The sequence below is a fragment of the Periplaneta americana genome, chromosome 6 (assembly GCF_040183065.1).
Source record: "Periplaneta americana isolate PAMFEO1 chromosome 6, P.americana_PAMFEO1_priV1, whole genome shotgun sequence".
Taxonomy (NCBI): Eukaryota; Metazoa; Arthropoda; class Insecta; order Blattodea; family Blattidae; genus Periplaneta; species Periplaneta americana.
In genome coordinates this window covers 142,717,877-142,744,065 of record NC_091122.1, presented here as the reverse complement: position 1 = coordinate 142,744,065, position 26,189 = coordinate 142,717,877, and the positions used below count along the sequence as shown (strand labels likewise).

The 26,189-nt window shown below is 32.6% G+C and overlaps 1 protein-coding gene across 4 annotated transcripts in view; it reads right to left on the bottom strand.

Annotated features, from left to right (window-relative positions):
• tty (tweety) overlaps window positions 1-26,189 on the bottom strand; it is a 167,186-nt gene that overhangs the window by 18,128 nt on the left and 122,869 nt on the right. For 2 of the 4 annotated variants that reach the window (XM_069829200.1, XM_069829201.1), the window contains 2 exons: window positions 23,723-23,824; window positions 17,864-18,052 (listed from right to left, as the gene is read on the bottom strand). In XM_069829200.1, coding sequence (XP_069685301.1) covers window positions 17,864-18,052; window positions 23,723-23,824 — 291 coding nt within the window. The remainder of the gene's footprint in view (window positions 1-17,863; window positions 18,053-23,722; window positions 23,825-26,189) is intronic. The other 2 variants (XM_069829202.1, XM_069829203.1) reach the window with 2 other exon arrangements.

The window sequence follows — 26,189 nt, the reverse complement described above, 5'->3', positions numbered from 1 at the left end:
AGTGACAAGTACTGGTATCTATATACTGCATCTTTGTCTTTTCTACTAAGGTTTAGATTTTTATTAGAGTAATTATGGACAGGGTCCTCACATGCATCTAAATCTTTAAGATCTTCTGTGCTTCCAATTAGGTTTATAAACAATATGAAATACATATTACTGTACCATATGGTACAGTATTCTTAATGGGATTATGACAGGGAAATTATGCAAAACAAACAGTCATGAAATTGAGTTCAATCAAATGCTAGTCTTGTCAGTCTTCATCTACAAAGTGTAATTTATTTTTTTATGACTACGCGAAGTTAATACACCACTAATGCAAAAATGTTCAAATAAATTCGAGATTCACTGAAGAAAGAGTTCAAGACTGACTTCGACTGTCTACTTGAGGGTACTACTATGTACTAGACTCAATTTTTAATTTGATAAAAGTTAAAACAACTGATAACTCGAATCAATCACTGAAGAGATAAATTGATTAACTACAAAGAATGACGCTTAATGAAAGAAATATTGCAAATTCAGTTGAACATTCTTTGTCACTCATGCTCAAAATAATGATCGAACAGTTATTTTACAAAATTATGCATAAAAAAGACTGTATATAGAGCTAACAGAACTAACTAGTACAATATTATTATAGGTACCTCCGTTACTCTGATAGTGCAGTAAATGTGCAGTGAAAACAATCTCAGAAGAGCTATAGCTTTATGTTTAGGCTTATATTGTTATAGATTTTAAATGCTTACTCGTACATGTATTTTATTTGTACCAAATAGTTAGTATAGATTTCATTAATCCTGAAACTTGTCCCAGGAAGGGTCTTTGATTGAGATATAATGCAATATGTAACTATTACTATACTCTATACCAAATAGTCTAGGAAACATACTACCTACTGGTAGCCTACTTAATCCTCTATTCAATATTATTTAGTGACTCAACAGATGCTTAGCCCTACCCATGCACGATACATACCTAAAAAATATTTGAGTGCAAGAAAACTAATGGCTTTATCTCCAAATGTTTAAGCACTGGAATAACAAAACTTAGTTTTTGTGTCAGGAAAATATCAATCATAAAAGAAATCATTACAGGTTATTTTAAGAAAATTGGCATTTTCTTCTATTTTTACCTCATGACATGACATGAACTATGAGAATGTTATATTTTATGTAATGCTTCTGACATGTTATATCCATACTTTTCGAATAAAATAAGTGTTAACATGGAATAGAAATAGGAAGCTGTACAATAGGTTAAGATAGAAGAGTTGCACAGATAAAAAGAACAACATGCCAAAAGAACTTTTTTATATTAGGAACACTGAAAATGCATATTTAATGTAAAACACTCAATACATATTTGTGGAGTTCAGAATAACTATTTCTCTATACACGGCATAATAAAAAAGTGAAAGAAAATTAGTGTACCGTAGCTATAAGTTGGTAACTAATGCTGAGTTCTTGGCAACAAAGTCATAAATTCTCTTGCTCTCCAATATTTCTCACACACAGTAGGTTCAGAGGAAAGGGCCTGACATCACTTAAGTATACTTTATCTAATATCACACAATGGTGATGGGGATGCTGGAGATTCATAGCAATCATTTTAGTTTCAGAAGACATCTAACAGATGACTACTACAAATATCATCATCATTACCACCATCACTGGTATCACTGTCACCATTATCATGACTGACATTTTTATCATTATCGTTGTCATAATCATCATCATCATCAATAATAATAATAACAATAATAATAATAATAATAATAATAATAATAATAATAATAATAATAATAATAATACTAATGCGACAGCATTTAGGTAGTAATAAAGACAGAAAAGAAGTTTTCTTATACTTCAATTGCAAGAAATTCATGAAGTGTCTAATAATGACTGAATTAATAGTTGAGTCTAATGTACCTAACTTAATGCATTATTACTTTTAAAGACCTAAGTACACAAACATTCATATATGTACAACAGATCTTTAAAATTAGAACTTGGACATGAAAGAGAGTTCGACATTTATTTACAAAGGGATAAAAATATATATCAGCCTATACCTATTACTTTCACATGTTAATGAACCAAGTTTAAAAATATCTTAGTTCATTCACACATAAGTAATATACATTATATATTTTTATCCCATAGTGATACAGTGTTACAAGTTGTATAATCAAGATGTACATGTAATTTATTTACAGATTCCGAAGGCAAAATGAGATAACATCTTTGATGAATTGAAGGCAGCGCTGAATTACTAATTCAGAATTGTTCATTAGTTTCCATATCAGTCTAGCTATTATTAGTCAATAGTACAGTACCGGTACCCAATGTAGTGTCGTTATATACCCACTTCCAAGAATCAGTACATTATCAAGTTAGAATTTATTTTTGACAACTACAGTCATAAAAAAAATTTAAGAAAACAAGAATGACAATTACTATAATATAATAAAAAAATATTTCGCATTGTAATTTCAACCTCTGTGTTCAATTATAAATACTGTAAACATATTTACGCATTTCCACAACACTCTGTGCCCCAATATTTACGTTAATATTTTGACAGAATGAACAAAATATATGCAACTTATAGTTATATTTTGTTATACACAAAATAAATTTGTACGTTTTCGCACATGTAATTATCTGAATTTATAAACATCCCAAGTAAATTATTCAGGAGAGCAAGAAAAGTACATAGTCTTGCCATATAAGAGCACTGAAATATATATTTGTATGATTAAAAAACACAGGCTTAGAGTCGGACTTGGGATATTCTTTTTTACAGGATGGTAACCTACGCAAAACACATGTCAGGTAAAAAATCAAATTAGATCAATTTCGGACTTGGGATCTTGGAATGTTTGTCAATTCAGATCTTCAATTAATATTTATGTTTCCAATACATTATAAGTTTGAGTAATCACTCTTTCACAATGATAAAAATATCACGACACTTCACATAGGTAATGTTTCTTAAATTATCAACCGAAAATTGTACAAGGAACAGTGTGTAAAGATCTATCTAATTTCTTGTTAAAAAAAAAAAAGAAAAACAAATATAATGCTAACAGCTTTTATAGCAGAACACGACAGTTCTCAGACACAGAGTCTTGGTATTTTGATGTGCATCCATTAATACTCAAGTTTAATATTTAATCACACTATAATGTTTTACATATATTTTTTTATCCAATGCCACCAGATTGTCATTTGACATTTCTGGTCTTTCCTGGCAATGGCTTATTTGTAACCTACTTCTGAGGTTGGGGCACCTGGAAGGTGGAGTTATGCTGCCCTGATGATGATGATGACGAGGATATTATGATTATGAATTGCCAGGAGAGGTCTTAAACCTAAGCCTAACCTAATTTCCAGACCATGGACGAATGCAGGAACATTCCCCTTTAAGGAAAAATTTCTGTGTTCTAAACGGGAATCGAACATGGGACCTCACGAACTGTAGTCAGAAGCCCATGAGGCTGGTCATGTTTTACATATGTTAGATGAAAAACAGTTAGCTATATATGTAATTGTTGCCGGTAGTAGATCTACTGTATTTAGTTTTTTTTAAAATATAATTTCGTATTGTTAATTTGCCTTATAGAAAAATTTCGAAACTTCAATTTCAAAAATTTAATAGGACTAGTGAAACTAAAGTGTTCTACAAATGTAAAGTGGAAAATAACAAAACAGTAACAAAATTCTGAAGATTGATTTATATTGGTATGACGTGAATCTGAAAGTATTGAGAGAATTAACGTTAATTTATTAAACCTGGCTTTGCCAATTGTTAAAAATTCTTACTTTTTAAAATCACAATAAAATGAACTATATCTCCTTCGAACAGTTTTTTAAGAACATGATTGCATAAGAACTAAAACATTATTGGGATTAAATGATTTTATGTGCGCCCTATATAAATAAAAATAATTTCCATTTCAACCTTTACATTTTTGTTCAAAATAATAGAATTAATAAATTATATTTTATAAAAATGTCAGAACAGATGAAATGACCATAACAGATTTCTCTATTCTTTCTTAAAAAATATATACAGAGTGATTCAGGAAGAGTTACAGCAACTTACAGAGCTTATTTCCGAAGATATTTTGAGGAAAAAATGCGATATAAACATGGGTCCCATTTTCAAAATATTTAGAGTTACACTAATTTGAAGTTGTTTGTAAAATACCTTTTTCTTTTAGTTTTAAGACAGGGGTGATCAACCTATCGATCACAATCGACTGACCATGTACAAGGCATGTCCATAAAGTAACTTTCCCACTCGTCCCACAACTAGCAAAGCACATGTTGCGCGAAGCAACTGCGTGTACGTGATAGAGTAATGTCCTGGCATGGTGCATGCGCTAATGGAACTTCCCGAGTGCTCTCAGTAGCTTCGTTGGATTGAAAATGGATGCTCCTATTCCAGCTCCCGCAGCGTGTGAAGTGCGATCAGTAATAAAATTTTTGAATGCACAGGGCACATCACCGATTGAAATTTATCGTCAGCTGTGCCAGGTCTATGGGCCTAACGTCATGAGCAAGCAGATGATGCGTTCTTGCTGTAGACAATTTTCAGCAGAACGCCAAGATGTGCATGACGAGGAGCGCAGTGGGAGGCCAAGCATCATCACAGACGACCTTGTGGAGCAATGCAGCATCTGCTTGCTCATGATGTTAGGCCCATAGACCTGGCACAGCTGACGATAAATTTCACTTGGCACTATGCCCTGTGCATTAAAAAATTTTATCACTGATAGCACTTCACACGTGGTGGGAGCTAGAATAGGAAAGCCCATCTTCAACCAATGCAACGAAGCTACTTAGAGCACTCGGGAAGTTCCGCTAGCGCATGCGCCATGCCAGGACATTACGCTATCACGTACACGCAGTCGCTTCGTGCAACATATGGTTTGTTAGCTGTGGGACGAGTGGGAAAGTTACTTTATGGACGCGCCTCGTATATTGTATTTCCGTTTAGTTCGCATTACAAATTACAGACCGGGCATTTTCCTCACTGATCAGTACACAACATTTTAACTGTTCAATATAGTGCTTGATTATTACGTATTTATGCCAACTTATCCATACCTAAAAAGGTAATAATGAACGCCATTTTACAATAGCTCAGGAGGGATCCGAATTTCAAGCTACTGTTGGTAGCAAGTTGAGGAAGAAAATATTTTCAAATATGGAAAGTAAATTGAAATCATAACAGTCGTTTTTCATACAGCCTGTTCAAATATCTCTTGCAGCAAACATGGCATCTTTTCATATACCAGAAGTACTAATGATTGATGAAACATAAGAAAGCCTTTGATGATGGCACAGTTTTTAAAGAGTGCTTTCTTGCAGCTAGTGAGTCTGTTTTCCACATTTAAAAATATCAGCCATCAAAGACAAAGATTCAGCACAAGTTACAGTTTTCGTGAGATTGCTATCTGCAGATTTCAGTGTCACAGAGAACTTACTTACAATTCTGACTTTGAAAGATACCACACAATATTCTTTAATCATTAAAACTAAGAAAAAAAGTATTTTACAAACAACTTCAAATTAGTGTAACTCTGAAAATTCTGAGAATAGGACTCATGTTTATATGACATTTTTTGCTCAAAATGTCTTCGGAAATAAGCTCCATAACTGGTGGTAACTCCTCCTGAATCAATTCAGCCATATGTCCTTAGAGCATAAGCTCTCCTAGTCTCTAATTATATAAAAAAAAATAGTGATGATAAAATGAAGGAAGAGATTATAGTGGTAACAGCAACAAAATGTATGGAATTACATTTAAAAAAGTTACTTTTAATATTCTATGCAAATTATGCACATAAGACGTGAAAGAAAATAAAGCACTCACCGACACATATACATACAGCATCTATGAAAATTTGTCTCCAAAAACTAAGGACCAATTTACTAAAATTAAATACTTAATTTTTCTTCATCACTCATTATTTTAAAAGATAACTTAAATATATTTCGCTCCTGACAATGTTTTTATACCAGCATTAGATAGAAGAAAAATACTGGTACTAAATGTACAAATACAATATGAATTAAAATGTCTTTTTTTTTTTACACAGAGGAATTTTAGAAAAACCACAACTAGAAACCTCAACAGCCTTAATGATGATAAAAGGTGAAAAGAATGAATCACTACATTCAATAACATCTTGTGATCTCTCTTTGATATCAAAAAGATGGTGAAAATAATATTTAAAATCAGTCTATCACATCTGTTCCTTGCAATTTTTATTCTAATATAATGAGAGCAAAAGGAGGGTGTAAGATTATGGAAGAATGTGAGGAGGAATGTAGGAATAGAGAAGGATAAATGGAACCATGCAAAATGATCATCTAATGCCATGCGCATTAAGGCAAACATGCTCGATAGTTTCTATGTATTCTTCATATGCAATAAAATGAACAACCACTCTCAGCTCAATCAAAACTTGCAATGGAAAGGGGAGGAACATATGGTGCACTGATATCACTTCGAAAACTTCAATATTACCGGTAACGTAAATGTTGCATCTAACTACATAAAGGATTCAATTTATCTTATGGTACTAAATAACGTGCAGAAAGTCTCGAAAGCAAAACACCTGGTGATTTTAACAACGTCAATGTCCAGTAAATTAAATTTAAAAACCAGTATAAAATACAAATACTATGTGTCAAGGAGTAATATATCTACAGACAATACTGCAGTTATGAATGTACCGTAATGTTCACGTGACTATTCTCATAAGTAGGTGAAAGTATTTGATGAAATAACTGGGTAGATGGCAGTATAAATGAAATATCTAAAATATGCATTGTATTATTTTAACAAGTGTGTGCGTTTGTTTTGTGTGTGTACATATACTTGTGCTGGTACATATCTAATATTAATTTAGTTTACTAATAAAATATATTTATGACAAGTCTGGAGTTAAACGACTTCAGACTCCTAATTTATGTAAGATAGGGTGACCAGATGTACCGTTTTTAACGGGATTATCTTTTTTTTCAGCCTTTTGTCCTCTGTCCCGAGAAAAGTATGCTTAGGATGCCAAATGTCCCATTTTTTTAATTGTGTTCCTTTTCCCAAATTATTGTTAAAATAATATTTTTTCTTTCATTTTATTTAATAATCATGTAAAACATTGATGTTTATTGATTATAAGTTACTGTTTCCATCACATGTCACCATAATGAATTCAATAAAGACCTTGTTAATCACAAAATGTCATTTCAAAAATGTGTCTTGCATGGACTTCTATAGGAAAGGCTAACATTCTAGAGAAAATTCACTCATCAAAGAAATATGATGCTGATTGTAAAGTTGATCTTCATGGAGAATGTTAAAATAGTTCGAAGTTAGTACAAGGCAAAAAATATTGTTATGAAACAAGTTCAGAATACAGTGATATGGATATAATGTAGGGTCCAATTAATCTGAAATATTTTAAAACAGATAAGTTAACCTAATTAATCCAGACTAGTAATATAAATGATTGTCAACAATGACGTACGTCAAGTATCTATGCTACTCTATTATGTACTGTACTTGCATAATAACCTAGTTATTGTAAACAGTGTAGTATTTATTACTTTAAAATAAATAAAACTGGATCCTTATAGACACAAGTAATAATGAATGTTTAGATAAAATATTGATTCATGTCTACTTTAATAAGTGTCCCGTTTTTTATTTTGGAAATCTGATCACACTAATGTAAGAATATCTGTATAAGCAAAGTATAGTACGCGGTATATACAACTTATTGACTTTATAAGCAGTTGTAGTGCACGTGTTTAGTGGGGAGATCTGACAGCTCTCTTGCACGGGAGGAAAACGATCAGCAGTGAATGACTGTGATGTAGGCCTATATATATAGTCCTGTACAAATAATGCATCAGTAAGAGATAATAACAAAATGTTATGTTGATCTTACCTTTTATCAAAGTATATGTTAGAAATGATGTCCACTCTTCTGGATATAAGAATCACATCGGAGAAACTTATAAATATTCAGGCACGGATACAGTTATACTAGGAAATCTTAGCTCCGATTAGCACAAGAATGCGACATGTCACAAAGATCAGTATTGCGAGGACTGAAAATGCTGCACTTTTATCATGATAAAGTGACAGTGATTCACAGATTCCAGCCACTCGCATGAATTTTTTGAGTGAATGCTGCAATCTGTTTATGATGGTACTATTGATTCATCTGAATTAATAACGATAGAGGAAGCTTAATTCTGTCGTTATGCAACGAAATATGTGAGAAAAACGAATGTCCTGAAGATTTTACGGAGACAGTGTTGGTGCCAATACCGAAGAAAAATAATGGACTATCAGCCTGATATCGTGAATATTGAATCGAGTTTATATTGCCAGATGGAAAGACATTTGGAAAGTGTGTTTCATTATTACATAAGTAATCGTGGACATTCATCAGCTCACACTCCGGATTTAAATGTTTGTGATGACAGAAAGTTTATGTGAACAATCCACTCTCTTCAAGAGCTGAAGAATGAAGTCATGCAAATTGCAGATAGAGAGTTGCAGAAGGAGTTTCAGAATTTTCTACATAGGTGTAATTCTTGCAATCAGAAATGTGGACATCTTTTTCAATGTATGTTTTGATAAAAGGTAGGGTCAACATAAAGTTTCTTATTACCTCTTACTGGTGCATTATTTGTATGAGACTATAGGCCAAAATCATTATTATTCGCTGCCGATTCATTTTCCTCCATGTGAGAGAAAGGTCCGATCTCTCCACTAAACACATGCACTACAATTGTTTATAATGCTGGTAAATTGTATATGCCATGCACTGTATAACATGAATATCACATTAATTATTTCATTAAACATTTATGTAATTGCTTTCCCGTACTTGCTCCTAAAATAATTGGCTAAAGCAATGTAAGCAGCTAATATTTATATTCAGATTTCTTCTTTATGACAAATACGTTCTTTATGCTATTTTAGCATCACTGCTTATATCATTATATATTTTCAACATTTTTGCATAAGTTAAAAGTAAATTACCTACACAAAAATAATCATAATCCCCTTACAAGCTGATATCATATCCTGTATCAGAGTTGTGAAAAATCTGGTGAGGAGATTTCCTATTATGCAGCTAAGCAGCTCATTTTTTATCTTAAATATAAAATGTACTCTTATATTAGTGTGAAGTCATTTGTGCCTCTGTCTTTTATTTTTCTTTTGGAGGAGGGGGGGGGCGATTATGGTGAAGAATCTTGTTCTGAGATTGGGGCACCTATTAGGTTAGTAGGTCGAAATATGTTCGCCCCATTTGGTAGGATGACGAGTATGTAAAGAGGCAGGATGGAAGAAGATTGTTTGCCCCGTATGGTAGGATGATGTGTAAGTAAACAGGTACAATGGATGAAGATGAAAGTGATAATGACAAGAAAATGAGCCTAGGATTGATGCTGAAAGTCATCCAGCATTTGTTCTTAATAGGTTGGGGAAAACCCCGAAAGAAACATCAACCAAACAACATGTCCAAACATGATTTGATCCCGAGCCCCCTAGTTTCGAAGTCAGACATGATGACCACTACACCAAAGTGGTGGAGTGTCTTTTATAGATATAAAATTCATTCAATATGCTATACTGAAAAATAAGAAGTTAGCAGCCAATAACAATATCCAAAATTAATAATGAAATTATTTCTTAATTTGGAAGACATGTAAAAAAAAAACAGCTTCTTAAATTGGATTAATTCGATCTCCCAATGTGTAGCTCTATTAAATGCAAAGATTCTTGTACAATATAAAATAGGACAGCAATCATAAATAATGCCTTCAATATCCAATGATGATGGAATATTTAGCAGAAATGTCATTTCTTATTGGACAATAAGCATATCTGATAATTAGGAATGTGATTTTTTTGGTATTAATGATAAATGTGAAATGTGTTTAAAAACTTAATTTTATACATGGAAAATGCAAATCCCTTAATGAAAGTTCAAAATTAAGTGAAATACATCCACGAATTTTCGCGAAATTGATAGAAATCCACGAAATTACTTCATAATCACGACATTTTCAACAAAAATCAGGTTTTATGGAGAATTCGCACGAAAAATGACTTTCTTTCAAATAAAAGATGAACATTTTCTTCATTATAAAATATACATCAATATTTCTACGCATTTGATTGTTCAGCATTAAATGCGTGTAACATCTGGTAACGATGTACGCATAATTTCAGACTACTTCTAGGAGGCAATGCAAGCAGACAATGGTTATTTCTCTTTCTCACAACAACTTCCTTTGTGAGATCAAAAAGGTAGTGCCATTGTCGAATGAAATTTAATTATGACTTTAATTAATGATGCAAACAATTTTCTCTTAGTTTCAAAGGGATTGTTTCGATAATAATTTAAAAAATGGTTATTTTATTATTTTTTAAGTTTCTTTAGGATGCAAAATATGCGCGATATTGCTTGTTATTTTTACGAAATATTCACCAACATTAAACCATTTTTATCACAGAAATCAGGGTAGAATAATCTCCATAAAATCACATCCCTACTGATAGTTCATTCGTTCTGTAATTAATATCTCTGACTTAAAATAATATATCTCTTAGAAAACGCAATTCAGCTTGTATTTTATTTGTAGATGAACTAAGACACACTATGTACATATTTATAGTCATTTCTATTTAAGTTGTGTGATGAAAGATTAACAAAGACATCCTAGTATGAAAGAGCTTTATAATATAAAAATAAATAACATATATCGAAGGATATTGTAACATTTAGTATGGCAGTGATATAACAAAGTAGCAACGAGGAGATTAAAGGTATCTGACAAGAACTTTACTGATATGTGCTCTTCTCTTGCATTCTCAGCAACACTGACATGCAAAGCTACAGCTATCATTTAAAAATGCATGCACTCGAGCATGTTAATCTAGGAAAAATTATCCTATTCGTAAATGCATCAAATCCAAAGTGAATAAAAAGAATTCAACACTTCAAAAAACGTGTTTCACAGAAATTATATCTATAAAAATGTACTATCAACCAAATTGCACAATCACTTTTTTTCTCAAATTTTATCCAGATTTCACTACTTTATGTTTTACGTAATTCCTTCACTAGTAGACACCATAATGTTCATCATCTTGATAAATAAGACAAAACATTTTGAGTGCTGAAGTATGTTAAACTTGGGTGTGAAACTGCAGTGCAAAGACTATTCCTTGTACACAACACTAAATTCTACCAGATCAAAATGTAAACACATGCAGCAAAAAGCATGAATGAGGAAACCTGAAAGTAACCTTCAACTTCATTGTGCTGGTACTGAAAACTGCAGCAGAGTTTAATAATTTAATCACATCCTCCTCAATCGGGTCCTGTAGCAGCTAAGCTAGTGAGGTTTCATCTACAGTCACTCATGAAAAATATGACAGATAGTGGCTGACAAGAAACCTAGTACACTGCAGTATCTATTAAGATTCCTGGGACTTCTCGAAATGGTTATACGAACACGGTTCCTTTACAAATGTACTCAGATGCTCCATCTGTTGCACCAATGGTTACGACTTGACTAAAATTTGATGTATCATACACTGAATGATGTTTGCACTGCAGTCACAAGACCAAATTTAGAACACTCCAACATAAAAATCTTTTCTCCTGTTTTGTCAACGTGATGAACACTGGGAATGTTCGGAATGACGAAAATGCTTACAGCTTTCAAGTGCTGAAAAGAAACGTAAGAGTAAGTGTACAGTTTGATGCACACTACATGGTCATGTATAATCCAGTTACTGAGTAATAAAGCTTTTCAGGATCCTTCATCATATGATAATGCAGAATTTCTGCACGGAAATATCATATGTACTTCGGTACATCACAATAATATGATATGCGTAAATAATCACTTAGTGATTTAAGACAGCATTCATTCCATCAGATCCCGGCCACTTAGTCACTCGTAATGAGTGAACCTCTGCACATAGTGTGTTGGACATTGTGTCACTGTCACACATTTGTGACACAGTACATGAGGGTTGGCCACTAAAGGGAAACTTAAACTGAGAGGATTCAATCCGGCATCAGAACTGGAATCCGGTGTGGCTTAGTGGTGGAAGTATCAGCGCATAGAGCTGAAAACCTGGGTTCAAGTCCCGGTGCTGGAGAGAATTTTTCTCTGCTCTACCCATCCTCCACATATATATATATAATTTTTTTGTCTCTTCTGTTTAAAAAAACTGCATAGTACAGAATAATAATATACATGCCAAAGTAGTTTGAAGACAACATGAATATTTTATTTGTTTGTTATCCTAGTACAGCATGTATATGTATGTATATGATGAAGAGTTTTAGTTACTTAATATTTGATTGTTAATGAATAGAAATATCTCATAGCCTCAGTTTTATTATTAAAGAATATGTTTAAGGGTTGTGGGATTAATTAACTTATTTGTTTATTTGTAATTTAGGAGAACATTATCATGAAACTAAAATAAACTATGCATCTAGCTCAACAGATGAAAATATTACTGCGTCTACAGTACAGAAGCATAAAATTTGTATTCCTGAAAATGATGGACAGCTGAGAAAACTATTATTTAAAAATTATTATCATGTAAGTGTTATTGTTTTGTTGATTTTCAAACTTGTATTGAAATTAAAGTAATATTTACATTCTGAATTAAAATATGAGATTTTTCGCTGCTTTTCTATCATATAAACTGAATGGGAATTAGTTTCTGTATCTTACATAACACCGTGATATAATCATTATGTCATCACACATGGTTACTAATAACTATATTGTAACTATATATTATTATAATGTACCGAAGTACATATGACATTTCCATGCAGATATTCTGTGCCATCATACGATGAAAGAGTAATGGAATGGAGAAAAACTCTCTCCGGCACTGGGATTTGAACCCGGGTTTTCAGCTCTACGTGCTGACGCTTTATCCATTAAGCCACACCAGATTCCTCTCCGGCGTCGGAAGAATCGTCTCAGTTTTAAGTTCCAACTCTTGGGTTCCCTCTAGTGGCCGCCCTCTGCACTACGTCATAGATATCTATGAACCTCGGACCGAAGTCCACATATGTGCTGAGGTGCACTCGTAATGAGTGACTAGTTGGCCGGGATCCGACGGATATGATATGCGTAAATCACTTCGTGATTTAAGATGGCGCTTATTCCGTCGGATCCCGGCCAACTAGTCACTCATTACGAGTGCACCTCAGCACATATGTTATATAATTTTTTATTTTTAACCCTGTTAATTTTATTAATTTTTTAAATTAAAGAACCTTATTATATTTTAAGAGAGCCAGATAATTTTACTCCCGCAAATCCTTATATATTTCATATTATCTTGAAAAATACCACCTCAAAAGAATTCATATCTATGGCATGTTAATTGAAGCTAGATGCACAATAACGAAACACCTGGGCAAGATTTGTAAACTTTTCCACTCAGACCTCCAAAACCTGAAAACTATACCGCTATTAGCCATACAAGGTTTGCTCCAAATTTATAAGAATCACCGTAATCAAATTAAAAATTCTCTTCTTTTTTTACTATTGTTTTGAGCATTTGTTTCAATTGTCGAATATCAGAGTTAGTTTATTTGTAATGTTTAGTTTCATATTTTAAAGATAAATTAATTTGTATTATTACCTTTATTTTGATCAAAATCTGTCAGAATACTCGCATGTATGTGTATGAAATTGTATTTTTGTTATTTTATACTTTGTCTTTGTAGGCAGCCCACAATGGTACGAAGTGTTCGATAAATTTTATATATATATATATATATATATATATATATATATATATATATATATATATAAAACATTGAGGCTGACCAAGGCCATAAAGCTAAAAAAATGTCTAATTTTATAGTTCAGTAAGATTATACATTTACTATATTTAAAACCAAAAATTTTGGTTTCTCCAAACTAAAATATTGGTTGCACTGAGAGCAAAAATTAAAGTACCTACTATATCCACAAATGTACTATATACATTGTAAATATATGATCCTGTACATGCAACATGCTATTAAGACATTCAATAACTCGGAACATTATATGCAACTCATATATGTACAAATTAAGAAAGGTATATCATTTACTATTCTAAGTGCACAGATAAGCACAACAAATCACACTGAAACATAAAACGAGAGAAATAGACAGTACATGAAATACAAAATCCACACACGTGCTTAAAGGTAGATAGATAATAATTAAGAAAATAATGCCATTAAAAGGACAAAATTTTGCTGAATATATAGGAAATAGCTTTTGTTAACTGGTACCGATAGAACTGAGACCCATTCGATATAGACTACTAAAAACGTGAAAATCTGAATGTTTCTTTCAATTCATATAGTTTCATTAAAATCCTAGAGACAGACGGGAAGATATATATATATATATATATATATAGAGAGAGAGAGAGAGAGAGAGAGAGAGAGCGAGAGAGAGAGAGGGAGGGGAGAGAAGAATGGGACAAGAAGGAGAAGAGAGAGAGGAGGAACAAGGGGGAGAAAATGAAGAGTAGAAGGAAGTGGAAAGCAGAACAGGGGGGGAGAGAGAGAGAGAGAGAGAGAGAGAGAGAGAGAGAGAGAGAGAGAGAGGAAAGATGGAGAAGAGCGAGAGAAATGGAACGGAAAACAAAACAAATTTTCATTTTATATACTGGAAAACTCAAGAGTCAACAACATTAATGGGCAAAAAAAAAAAAAATGTTTTTCTTAGAATTTAAGTTTAAGTATGCAACTGATTGAAGGCAGGACGATGAACATTGGATATTTAAAGTTTGGAAATTCCCTTTAGTAATGTTGATACCATTAATTACAAACCATTATGAAAAATATGCAGGTGAATCTGTATGCATCTAATTTCTAACCGTTAAACATCTAGACATAGCAGATTCCAGTAATACCACAAGTGCGAGGCCAAGATCCTTAATGGGCTGGACAACAAAACAAAGGTAATGAACGGAGGGAACGACATCAGGAAAAGAGTGGCTTTGAGACTTGGAGGAAAGCTTTGACGATGTCATCCCAAGGCTGAGCAGGAGGAGAGGGGAATAAAGACTGTCAGCTAGTGGAAAGTCAAGAGAAGGCCGGGAAAGAGGATAAAGAGAAAAGAAGAGATGGATGGAATATTAAGGGAAGCACTGACAATGAGAAGCAAACAGAGAGAGTGATGCAAAGATGTAAAGTAAAGAAAAATCAACCTACAATTTAAGAAAATAGTGTGTAAGTGGGGGGGGGGGGGGAAGTGGGAAAGGATATTGAAAAGAAAAAATTAAAGAAAGTGAGAAGATCATAATGTTATGAAGGTTGTGAAGTAAAGGTAATAAGGTAATAACTGAACTGATGTGAGAAGTAAAGTGAGCTAGGAGTAGGAAGTAACCATGATACATATCAGTAAAGTCTAAGAAGTAGGAAAGAAAGGTTGAAACAGATGGAATAGTTGGTGTGGTGAAAATTGAGTTTGGAATAAATAGTAAACATAATGAGGTATACGGAATTAGATTTAGATTTAAATAGGTTTTGAGCGATAAATAGTGTAGAACAAGTGAAGTACGAAATAGACAAAGTGATAAAAGAAAAGAAAGGACATGGAAGGACACAGTTTAAAACAATGTAAGATAAGTATATGAGTCGTTTAAATTATGTGAAGTGCAAGATTATAGTGCAAAGATAGTAAATTAATTAGTGAAGTGATTTAAATAGCAAAGTGAGTGAGGAATATTAATTAACCATGTTACAATTCAATGACGACTAAGAATTAGAAAAGTAAGGAATATAGCTAGTATAAGATTGGATAGAGAATACGAAAAAAATATTTTTGTGTCATATGAGTAAGAGATAGAAATGGTAATGTAAAGTATGTGTAGTGAAAATAGAGACTGAAATAAATAGCAAAAGAAATGGTAGGGATAGGAAAATTAGTTTTATATAGTTTTAGAATGATATATAGTGTCAGATGAATAAAGTGCGAAATAGATGAAGTGATAAGTAAAAGATTGGACACGGAAGGACACAGCATCGAACAAAGGAAGATTAGTACATGAGTTGTCCACTAAGTTTATAATTGATGTAAGTAGTATAAGAATGGGAATGCTGGCCCGAATACAGAACAGCAGGACCAATGGTTGAATGACAATAAGTCATATCATATCATATCTCATCATCATAACCATTTCACGTATTAGACCTAGGGGTCTGTTACTGTCTCTATCCAGTGTTTTTTAGGTCTTCCCAAGTTCCTTCAGCCTCTTGGAATATAGCATAAGATCAGTTTTGGCAAGCGGTTGGAGGGCATCCTGGCAACTTGTTCTTTCTAGTTCAGTCTGTATTGTTCTATGTACTGGGTAATTGAATATACTTTTAATTCATTAAGAATATCATTTCTTTTATGGTCAAGGAGGGAGTAACCAGCAGTTCTTCTCGTAAATCGTGTTTCGGCTGTTGCAAGTCTCCTTTCGTCAGCCTTTTTGATGGTCCAGGCTTTGCTTCCATATGTGAGAACTGGTCGAGCAAGAGTTTTATATATCCTGAGTCTAGTGTCGCTGGACTTGAGAAGGCTTAAAAATCTAATTGATTACACCAAGGATCTTGGTGAATTTGGAAATTTTAATCTACATATCTTCGTCAGTAAATGAGAGATTATAGCCAAGGTAATTGAATGAATGAACATATTAAAATATTATTTACACAAATTTTACTTTGAATTGGTTCTATGCCTAAAAATGCCATTACTTTCGTTTTCTGTGTTGGGATTACCGGTATCATATCAAATTTGGAAGCAGTATTTCCTAAGTTATGTATGGCACATTAGGGGTTTGGATTCTGTTCTTCATATCATATCTAATTTCTGCATAATAGTATACAGTGTTCCTTTAACAAGAAAAAAAACTTAAAAAGTGAAGTATTTAGAAAATATTAGTAAGCATTAATAATACTTTATGAGTTACAATGACAGCATCTATTCCAAATTCTCTCTCCCCTAAATGTTGGAAAATTTTGTTGTGATAAAAATAAATGGTAATAAGTGTAAAAAAGTCTTTGGAAGTTCTTTCCTAAATTCTTTTACTTAGAATTGAATCGATTTGTAATTTTACTTCCATAATGTCAAAGACATTGTCTAATAATTTATAAACTATAAAAATCATGTCGCATTTGAAATGTGGATATGGAGAAGAATGGAGCATGTGAAATGGACAGACAGAATAAGAAATGAAGCTGTGCTAGAAAGAGTGAGTGAAGAAAGAATAATGCTGAAACTGATCAGGAAAAGAAAAAGGAGCTGGCTAAGAAGAAACTGCCTACTGAAAGATGCACTGGAAGAAACGGTGACTGGGAAAAAAGTTTGATGCAGAAGAAAATATCAGATGATAGACAACATTAAGATATATGGATCGTAAGTGGAAAATAGGGAAAACTGGAGAATGCTGAGTCTGCAGTGAAAGAAAACAATGAATGAATGAATAATCCTAACGATAAAAATGAAACAAATTTGTATTATTTTATTATCATGTCAGTAATAAAAAATCATTCAAACAAAAAATAATCTCAAAAAATCTTTATTTAGTGAAGAAAGTACGTCGTCATTACTCTTCTTCTACGCATCCAGTAGAGCTGATTTGTAGCTGATGACGTGCCGCAAAAAAATCTTGGCAGCAGGACCAACTTGTGTGCACATGCATCTGCTAAAACTACAAATACAAACAACAACATCAACATCATTGTAACAACAAAAACAGGCTTCAACTTAACCATGCCACGTACAGCGTTCCAAGGTAGGGCGGCGTGGGTGGGGGAGTGTGATGGTGATGGTGAGGGGAGTTGTGGTGATGCCGGAAGTAGCCTGTGCTGCCATACGACCCTTGGCTGCGCAGTGTCCGCGCGGCGATGGCCTGAGATGCGGCCGTCGGGGGCAGGAACGGATCCTGCTCGTCCACCTGCAGGTAGTCACGCCTGCAACACACACACCGGCAGGTGTCAGTGTCTGGCAGGATACCAACTGGTGTAGATTTCCCTGATTTCCCTACATCATTTTATCATTTGTATGATGATCTAATAATGGCAATTTATATTGCTTATTAACTTAAGAATGTCTTGAAGAGTTAATGAAATTGTCACAAATTATTTTATTAGTTTTCCATTGATTATATTATATGTAATACACATGAAAGTATGAGAGGGTGTTTCCAAAGCTGTTAAATGCTTTTAGATCAACTACTCCATGGATGACTACAAAGTCACTAAATTTCGCCAAAGATGAATTTTCTTACATGAAAAATAAGTATAGTGATTCTGTATATGAAATTTGTAAGCTACGTGGTATGGAAAAGTTGTATTGAAGTATATTCAAATAATTAATAGAAAATTTTAGTTTTCAGTCCCATCCCATTCATAAAAAGATAAAGTTGTAATACGTGTAAAATATATGTAAGGTCAACAAAAACCGAAGTAAATTAAAATAAAATTTTCTCCAAAGAAATGATACTTTCTGAATAATAAGCTAATGTGTATGTCAAATAATGTTTGTGAAATACGCATTAAATATTTTTTTGACATTGGATTATTATTCTTTCCTACACACAAAAACGAACTGCTCCCAGAGAAACTATCAGGATATAATTGAAAGCTTACTTGCGGATTTAAAATGTGTTAGTAGAGTTATGAACTCCATTATATAAGAAAAGAATTAACATGTTACTACAAAAGATATTTTGTGAAATACAAAACAAAATATGTACCGATACTGGTACATTAGGTTTTACAAATGGTCTATTTTATTATTTAAATAAAACTACAAGAGAATGTACGTTTTCATTTTTACTAAAATATGTTAAGAAACATTTTTTGTGGATTATGTCAATTTTAAACATTACACAAAGACTGGTATCTGTAAAACCATAACATGCCCAGAAATTCTTTCAGGAGTTTAACATGAAGTAATTTTTAAACATATTTATTTAGATACGAATTATCTCACTGAAACTTACAGTAAATATCTCAGTTTTAAACTTTCTTTAATATACTCCAATGTTATGATTCCCAATAGCACAAAACATCTTGTGTTGATACTTAAACTCTTGCAATGTACTGAGAAAAATGTCCGCACGAATGGACATCATTAAATTCACTATTGCCATTCTTTCAGATCATCAATATCAACTAACATTGCTGATTAATAAATAATTGTCTTGACATACTTAATCCCAGAAGAAGAAACTCAGGAGGCCCAATGCTGTGTCTATGGAATGAGGAAATTAAACAGGTGGACTAATATATGGACCAGCACAGATGTACTTTGACGGAAAATTTCCAGAAAGATGGAACACTGGAGAAAATTCACTTTCTTGGTCTCTTGTTCCCTGGACATGAGGTTATTCATAATTATGGGAATATGTCATGATCTACAGTATATTTACCAATACTAGTCACTGAAAATGCTGACCTGAAAGGATTTGATTATGAATACCTATACTGACAAGATATTCAACATGACAAGAGCTTAAATACCGACTAATATTTCCTCCATGCTAATAAGGATGTAGACATGGAGGTGTACCAAGTCATATAAAATACTTTGAAGTTTTACAACAAACTCAACAAGGCAAAATCTAGCCAAACCCATTAAAGAATCACATTTTACTAAAACCTCAGAGGAGCTTCGTGGATACTCTGTATTATATACACATGCACGCATTCATCCACACAATACCAATATCCTAACATACAAGATTTTTAAAAAATAAAATCTCCACTATTATTTTAGTCTGATTTATTTGTTTAGAAATTACAACCCATATTATAAAAGCACCTGAAATAGAAAATAATGTGTAACTCCTTTTTATAAGAACTAATATGTTACTATTCACAAAAAGGTTTGCTCCATAATTATTGCGTTACAAAGACTATACCTTATAGTAGGATAGACTCTGAGAGTACCTATATGCTGACTATATTCAACCCTCAGAATTTACTTCATTGTTAAAAGTACCGTAGTTAATGTAAATGTTCTAAAACTGCAACATTTATGTCTAAAGAATTTTACATTTGCATCGTAGTTCATGGAAAATTAATAATGCAAATTATATGTACGAAATTTTAATTAAATTACTTTACCTTCTATGGAAATGGGTGTAACTATCGCTACATGACCATACTTATGATTAAAATAATGATGAAAATATCAACCACAATTTTTGCTTCACAATAACATTTCTTGGTGCTGTGTATATGATAAGTTAGCAATAAATACCACAGAGTTTAAATTTTGGAAAATATAACTACACTTTTATATTAACATGATCAATTAATAATATTTATAATCTAATAAATGGAGAGACAGTTTCTCATAAAGAGCGAAGTTTTGTCAATTTCTTAATTATGAAAATTATCCGGATATTAATTTATGGTATTCAAAACATTATTGATAGTTCTGAGGAATGAGGCTGGAGTTGGTATGGAAAGAAAAGAAAGGAATGAACAAAAAGTGTAATGTGAGAAAAAAACCAATGTTACTAAATGTTTCTTGTAAACATACGACAGTGTAAAATTTATGTTCTAAGAGCAAGAAGTAAACGAACGTATGTGTATAAATCAGTTAAACTTTATGACTGCCCCTCGTACATTTTCTTCTTATGAGCGGTATGATATATTCTTTTGTACTCGTGCATCAAAAAGCAAAGGTGAAAAAGTACAGTAAGATACGGTATTCAAAGAAACAACCTAGGTAAATAACATACTGCAAATTAATTAATTTGAGACATCTTTATTTCAGTTGGATTTACATAACATAGTCCATGAACATTACCGTCTCATAGGTATACCGTTTTAATTTGGATGAGATATATGATTCATTTGTTGTGAGATTTTGAGTATTTGTCATCATCTCTATTTGTGACTTTATTTATCTGGGAAATACGATGTTGCTCAGGTTCCTGATTGGCCCAGAAGGAGAGCTGTCACGCAATTTCAGCTCAGTGTCAAACATGATTGCTTAGGGACACGTCTCCAACACATCAGAATATGGCCAGATCCCTTCTGTATGCTATGTGGACTCTAGCATAGACAGGGAACACCTCAAACATTGTGTCGCCTTATCAAGCAGAACAGAATGGAATTGCTATTGGGAAGCCAGAAGCTTTTATTCTCAATGAAACCTCACAGAAACAATTATTATATGTAGTAATTTTAGAAGTTTGTATTATTATATCAATTCTTTTTAATCTGTTTTTTTCTTCAAGATTGCTTAGGTTAATGATACTATCATGTAAACCTGTCATTAGAAATAAAAAAAAATTAATTCAAAAGTAAAATGAAGCTTATAATGAATATAAAAGTTTTATGGAGATGAATTGATTAATTAATGTCTTTCTTCTACAGAAGCATGTGTTTACGAAACATTTAGCATCACAAAGCAGTGTATAGCTTAACTTCTTTTACCACAGTCACACAAAAAACCACTCATTTACCTATGCAACAAAGCTGAACTCAAAATGAAATTTCTACTTTCAACTCACGAATCTACTTCTACTGAAGAAGCCTACAAAATCAATGAAAATTGTAATAGGATTTAAGGACATGTACATTTTGTTGAACAAATCTTACAGCTAGCGAAAAATATTAAATTCCATAAGTTACAAATCACTCAAAATACTAAATATACAAACCAGATATCCAGTTGCTATATCACCTGCAATACACTACAATGAGTACCTACTCATGACAAGGGCAGTGAAATTGGTTGGTTATTTCACACTTAGATTACTGTCTATTAAAATTCAAGTAAGGAATTGTAACTAGAGTTTATTGTACAGCACCATTTTGAAGCTATGTAACAGCTTCAAGCAGGCTGTGTACCCAATGACAATCACTCCATTTGTAAAACATACTGGTACAGCATAATTGCAGGTAAAAAGCATATGTAGTTAGATTTTTATTAACATATTAACTGCAATACTCACCCACTTCAGACCTGTAACTCAAAATATTCTCTGCCCACATCTACGCATAAAGTTCGCAGAGTTCTTTGAAAAGTTCGAATTTACATGATAGAGTACTTAGGAGTTTTTTACCTATAATTTCTTCTGAAATATAAACATTGTACATAACTAACCCTGCTCTTTAAATTTACTTGAAGACACAAATCATATGCCGTAATATTGGAAGAGGAATTTATAAATTCATTGAACTTGTCTTATACTGTATTAGCAACGATCCAACATCACAGTTTCCACTCATGAAAATAGAACAGATTTTTTATTTATAAACCTGTAAATAAAATTGTGATCTTGTTGGGAATGCAATATCAGGAAATTTAATGAAATTTTCTTGTTGCCCCAGTGATTCACTGTTATGTAATCGTACACAATCGCTGTTCTAACACATATCGTACTCTTAGCATGATCACAGTGAAGATCTGACTGTCAGCAACTAAACAATTATTATTATTATTATTATTTTTTTTTTTGCGCTAGAATTGCCTAAAACATTGTTTATCTGAATTTCAAGTGCATGTGATTTACAAATACGTCACTATTTTTACCAGTAACAGACGCGAATTATTACTGAAATGTAAGCTGCATTTTTCATGGGCAATGTACAGAGTGGTCGAATAGTGAGCGTATCCTTCCCCCCTTTATTTCACGAAAATGTGTTGGAGTGTTGTGACCTTGGCAAACATGCAGTTGAAGTAATAACCAGTATCGCAAAACAGAAGAGTTATGAGAGCTGTGAAAGATGCCTTCATGCACTCACATGATTCCTGGGTTATTTCCGCAAAATATTTGCTAGAACATGACGTAGAAATTTATAACTGTACAAATATTTATTATGACTATTACATTTTTACTACGTCATACTACTTTTGATCAATAAAACGGTATAAAAGGACGTGTTTCAACCAATCATGGCTGTTTATCACTACAATTTTATCACTTCCGTGGCATTTGTTTATTTTATCACTTTCCTAGCATTTGTTTTTATCACTTCCCTAGCATTTGTTTGTTTGCCAGCATTTAAAACTGCAAATTATTTACGATACTATAAAACATGCTTTGCGATCGTCATTTGTTTACCGCATAGATAGTCAACTGAAAATGGCGGCTCCATTCAAACGTTTTGGTAAAACTAACATTAGTGAAACAGAATTTTAGTAAGGGAATTAATATTTTACTGTATCAGAGTACTTTATTTCTTCTAATCTTTATATGCTTTCTTCTAATCACGTAACAGTCAATTAAATCCCGCTCGAGTTTTGATTTTCTCTAAATAAATCAAACTCTAGTGAGTTTACTGTTGATAACATTTGATTATTATTTATTAATTAAATTGGAACAATTAGATCCGTTTCCTGTTTCCCACTAATGTCTGTAAAAACTATTTAATATATAAAAAAGTTCACATCTAAAATGATAATGAAGATCTAGATTTACAGAATGTGAAAGAACCCTGTCCCTATCAAAGGTATTTCTATTTTGACAAATACAGAAAAGAATACTATAATAGTCTGTTGTTACATAACTGCAGAAATTATTTTTATTTATCATTTGACTAATAGCATGCACATTTCGAAAACGACTATTCATTCTACTTTGTGCTGTGAAACGAAAGTACAATATAATCACCCACCTCCGCCTAATGTAAATCCATGTATGAGAGTCAACCCAAACGAGCACAGTGAAGAAGAAACCAGCTGCTACACTTGCTGCCAACATGAAGGATAGCCCATACCTGGAACAATCAATACAACTTGATGCAAAAGCAAATTAAATTGAAAAGTTCATAATAAGAAATTAAATAAATAATTACAAAAAACTGTTATATTTTTACATGAACCAAAGTTTTAAGTCACAGAATTCGTGTACATTTGCGTGATTTTAATTTTTTTTATTATAATAAAACTTCATTTTTAACTAGTAGTTTATATTCCTGGACAATAACTCAATCGTCCTTGGGTGTTTAGTGAATGTGAGACGTGAGTGTTAACTGAAGGTACAGTAGAACCACAGTCTAGTATATACAGTCACGAAGCTTGAGTTGTGAGGATACTAGGAACAATAGACTGTGCAGGTACTATTTTGCATTGTCTATAATGAGGCGATAGTAGCAATCCTAGTGGTTAGCAACTATCTATGGATGCATATTTACTACATAAGCCTATTGAGCTTCGTTACTGTATATACTAGACTGTGGTAGAACCCTTTTTTAGCATATCTCTGAGGGATTACTTTTTTTTCTTTAAATAGGGGTTTTCCTTAAAAGGGGATTTACATAAAATTGAAAGAAAGAGCTAATATGACTAGTACTAGCATGTGTGTTATATACCAAACATTATAATTAGGCCTACAATTGTTATTTTTTTTATAAATTTCGTTATAATATTTTCTAACTCTGCAAATGGTGGTGCATGAATGTTTTCCCGTTTGATTGAACTCGAACCACAATGAAACTCGGCAATAAAAATTTGTTCTTCATTATTTCCCCTTAATGAAGTAGTTGCAAACCATGCTTTTATGCCATATGAGATAGTGTTATTTAAGGATTAGCCTCGACATTCCTTATTATTTTCACTTTCTGTCTGACAGTTAATTTCTTAAGTCTAGTCGCCATTATAATGATGCATAAACAGCATAAACTAACAAAAAAAACTTGGAAACAGGATTCACATAACCCGCGAGAACAAAGCAAGCAAAGCAACTCAAAGCAAGACCATAAAGAACAATAAAGAATCACGTGGCGCCACATTATTATCGATTGAGATGCACTGTCAAATATGCTGGTACTATTGATTATTGGAAGTAGAGTCGATATTTCGGGTTTCATTATCACAGAATTCACTTGAGAAGTTTTCCTTAAAAGTGGGAATTAATTACATTATTCTTATGGTAATTTGGCTGAGACTTAAGAGATTATTTCTTAAAAATGGGAATGTTACTCTATTTCTTTCTTGGGGTGGGGGAGGAGGTTCATTATGATTTGTTACAATTTATAATAGCCTACTTTTATGAACAACTTATATTAAGCTCATAACTTATGAAAAATGTGAAATGAAGCTCAAAAGAAAATTTTCCAGACATTCAGTACTGGTATATTTTGTAAAGCATAGCTCAATATATTGTTAAGAAGCTGCAACGAATAGAGTTTTTTCTCTATACAATAAAGATCTATGAGAAGGTATTAACAGAGGAAAAGTCAGACAAAACTGAGGTGCAATAACAATCAACGGAAAAATGAATATCATGAACATTTCAGTTTCAAGGACTACAAAATTATTTATACTTGTACTATACTTAAAACATACAAAGTTACAGTGGCAGCTTTTCAGATGCAGAGGCACTTCACCTAAATTTTAGCCTATATTATTATTATTATTATTATTATTATTATTATTATTATTATTATTATTATTATTATTATTATTAAAAATAAGATGAAGACAGCGACACGAAAACAACTACTATTAGTATTAATGAAATCCCAGAACCAGGGCACTTTTCTGTTTAGAAATATACCACTGCATGTTACCTCTACTGATCTGACCTACCACACTTCGCCTCTAATTCACCAGACCTGACTCCATGCGATTTCTTTTTTGGGGATATGTGAAGGACACCATCTAGATAGAACCTTTGCCAAAAGCTCTTCATTAATTAATACAAAGGCTCAATACTGCGATTGTATCGCAAACAGGATAATGTCAGAGAGACTGTGGCAAGAATTCGACTATTGGATTGATGTACGCTGAGTGACATGAAGTTCTTACGTTCAGTATTTGTACAGTTTCAATTACAATTTGGAGATCTTCGCTAAAAATTGATGCACACCATGTTGTTTTATCATTAATAGTTAATTTGTAATGAGCACATCAAATGTTTTAATAATGTTGAATCACTCTGTACTTCAACCCTCTTGTTTTAATAAGAAATTAAAATAAAACCAATTTCAAAACTAACAATAGTTTGCTTGCTGTTTCGTAGTTTGATAGGAGAAATTCAATAATGAAATGATATGGAATTTTAAATGTAACAGACATCTAAAGTTTGTTAAGGTGTAACAAAGCCTTTTCTAAGCAAAAAGCTACCTACAATTCAATATA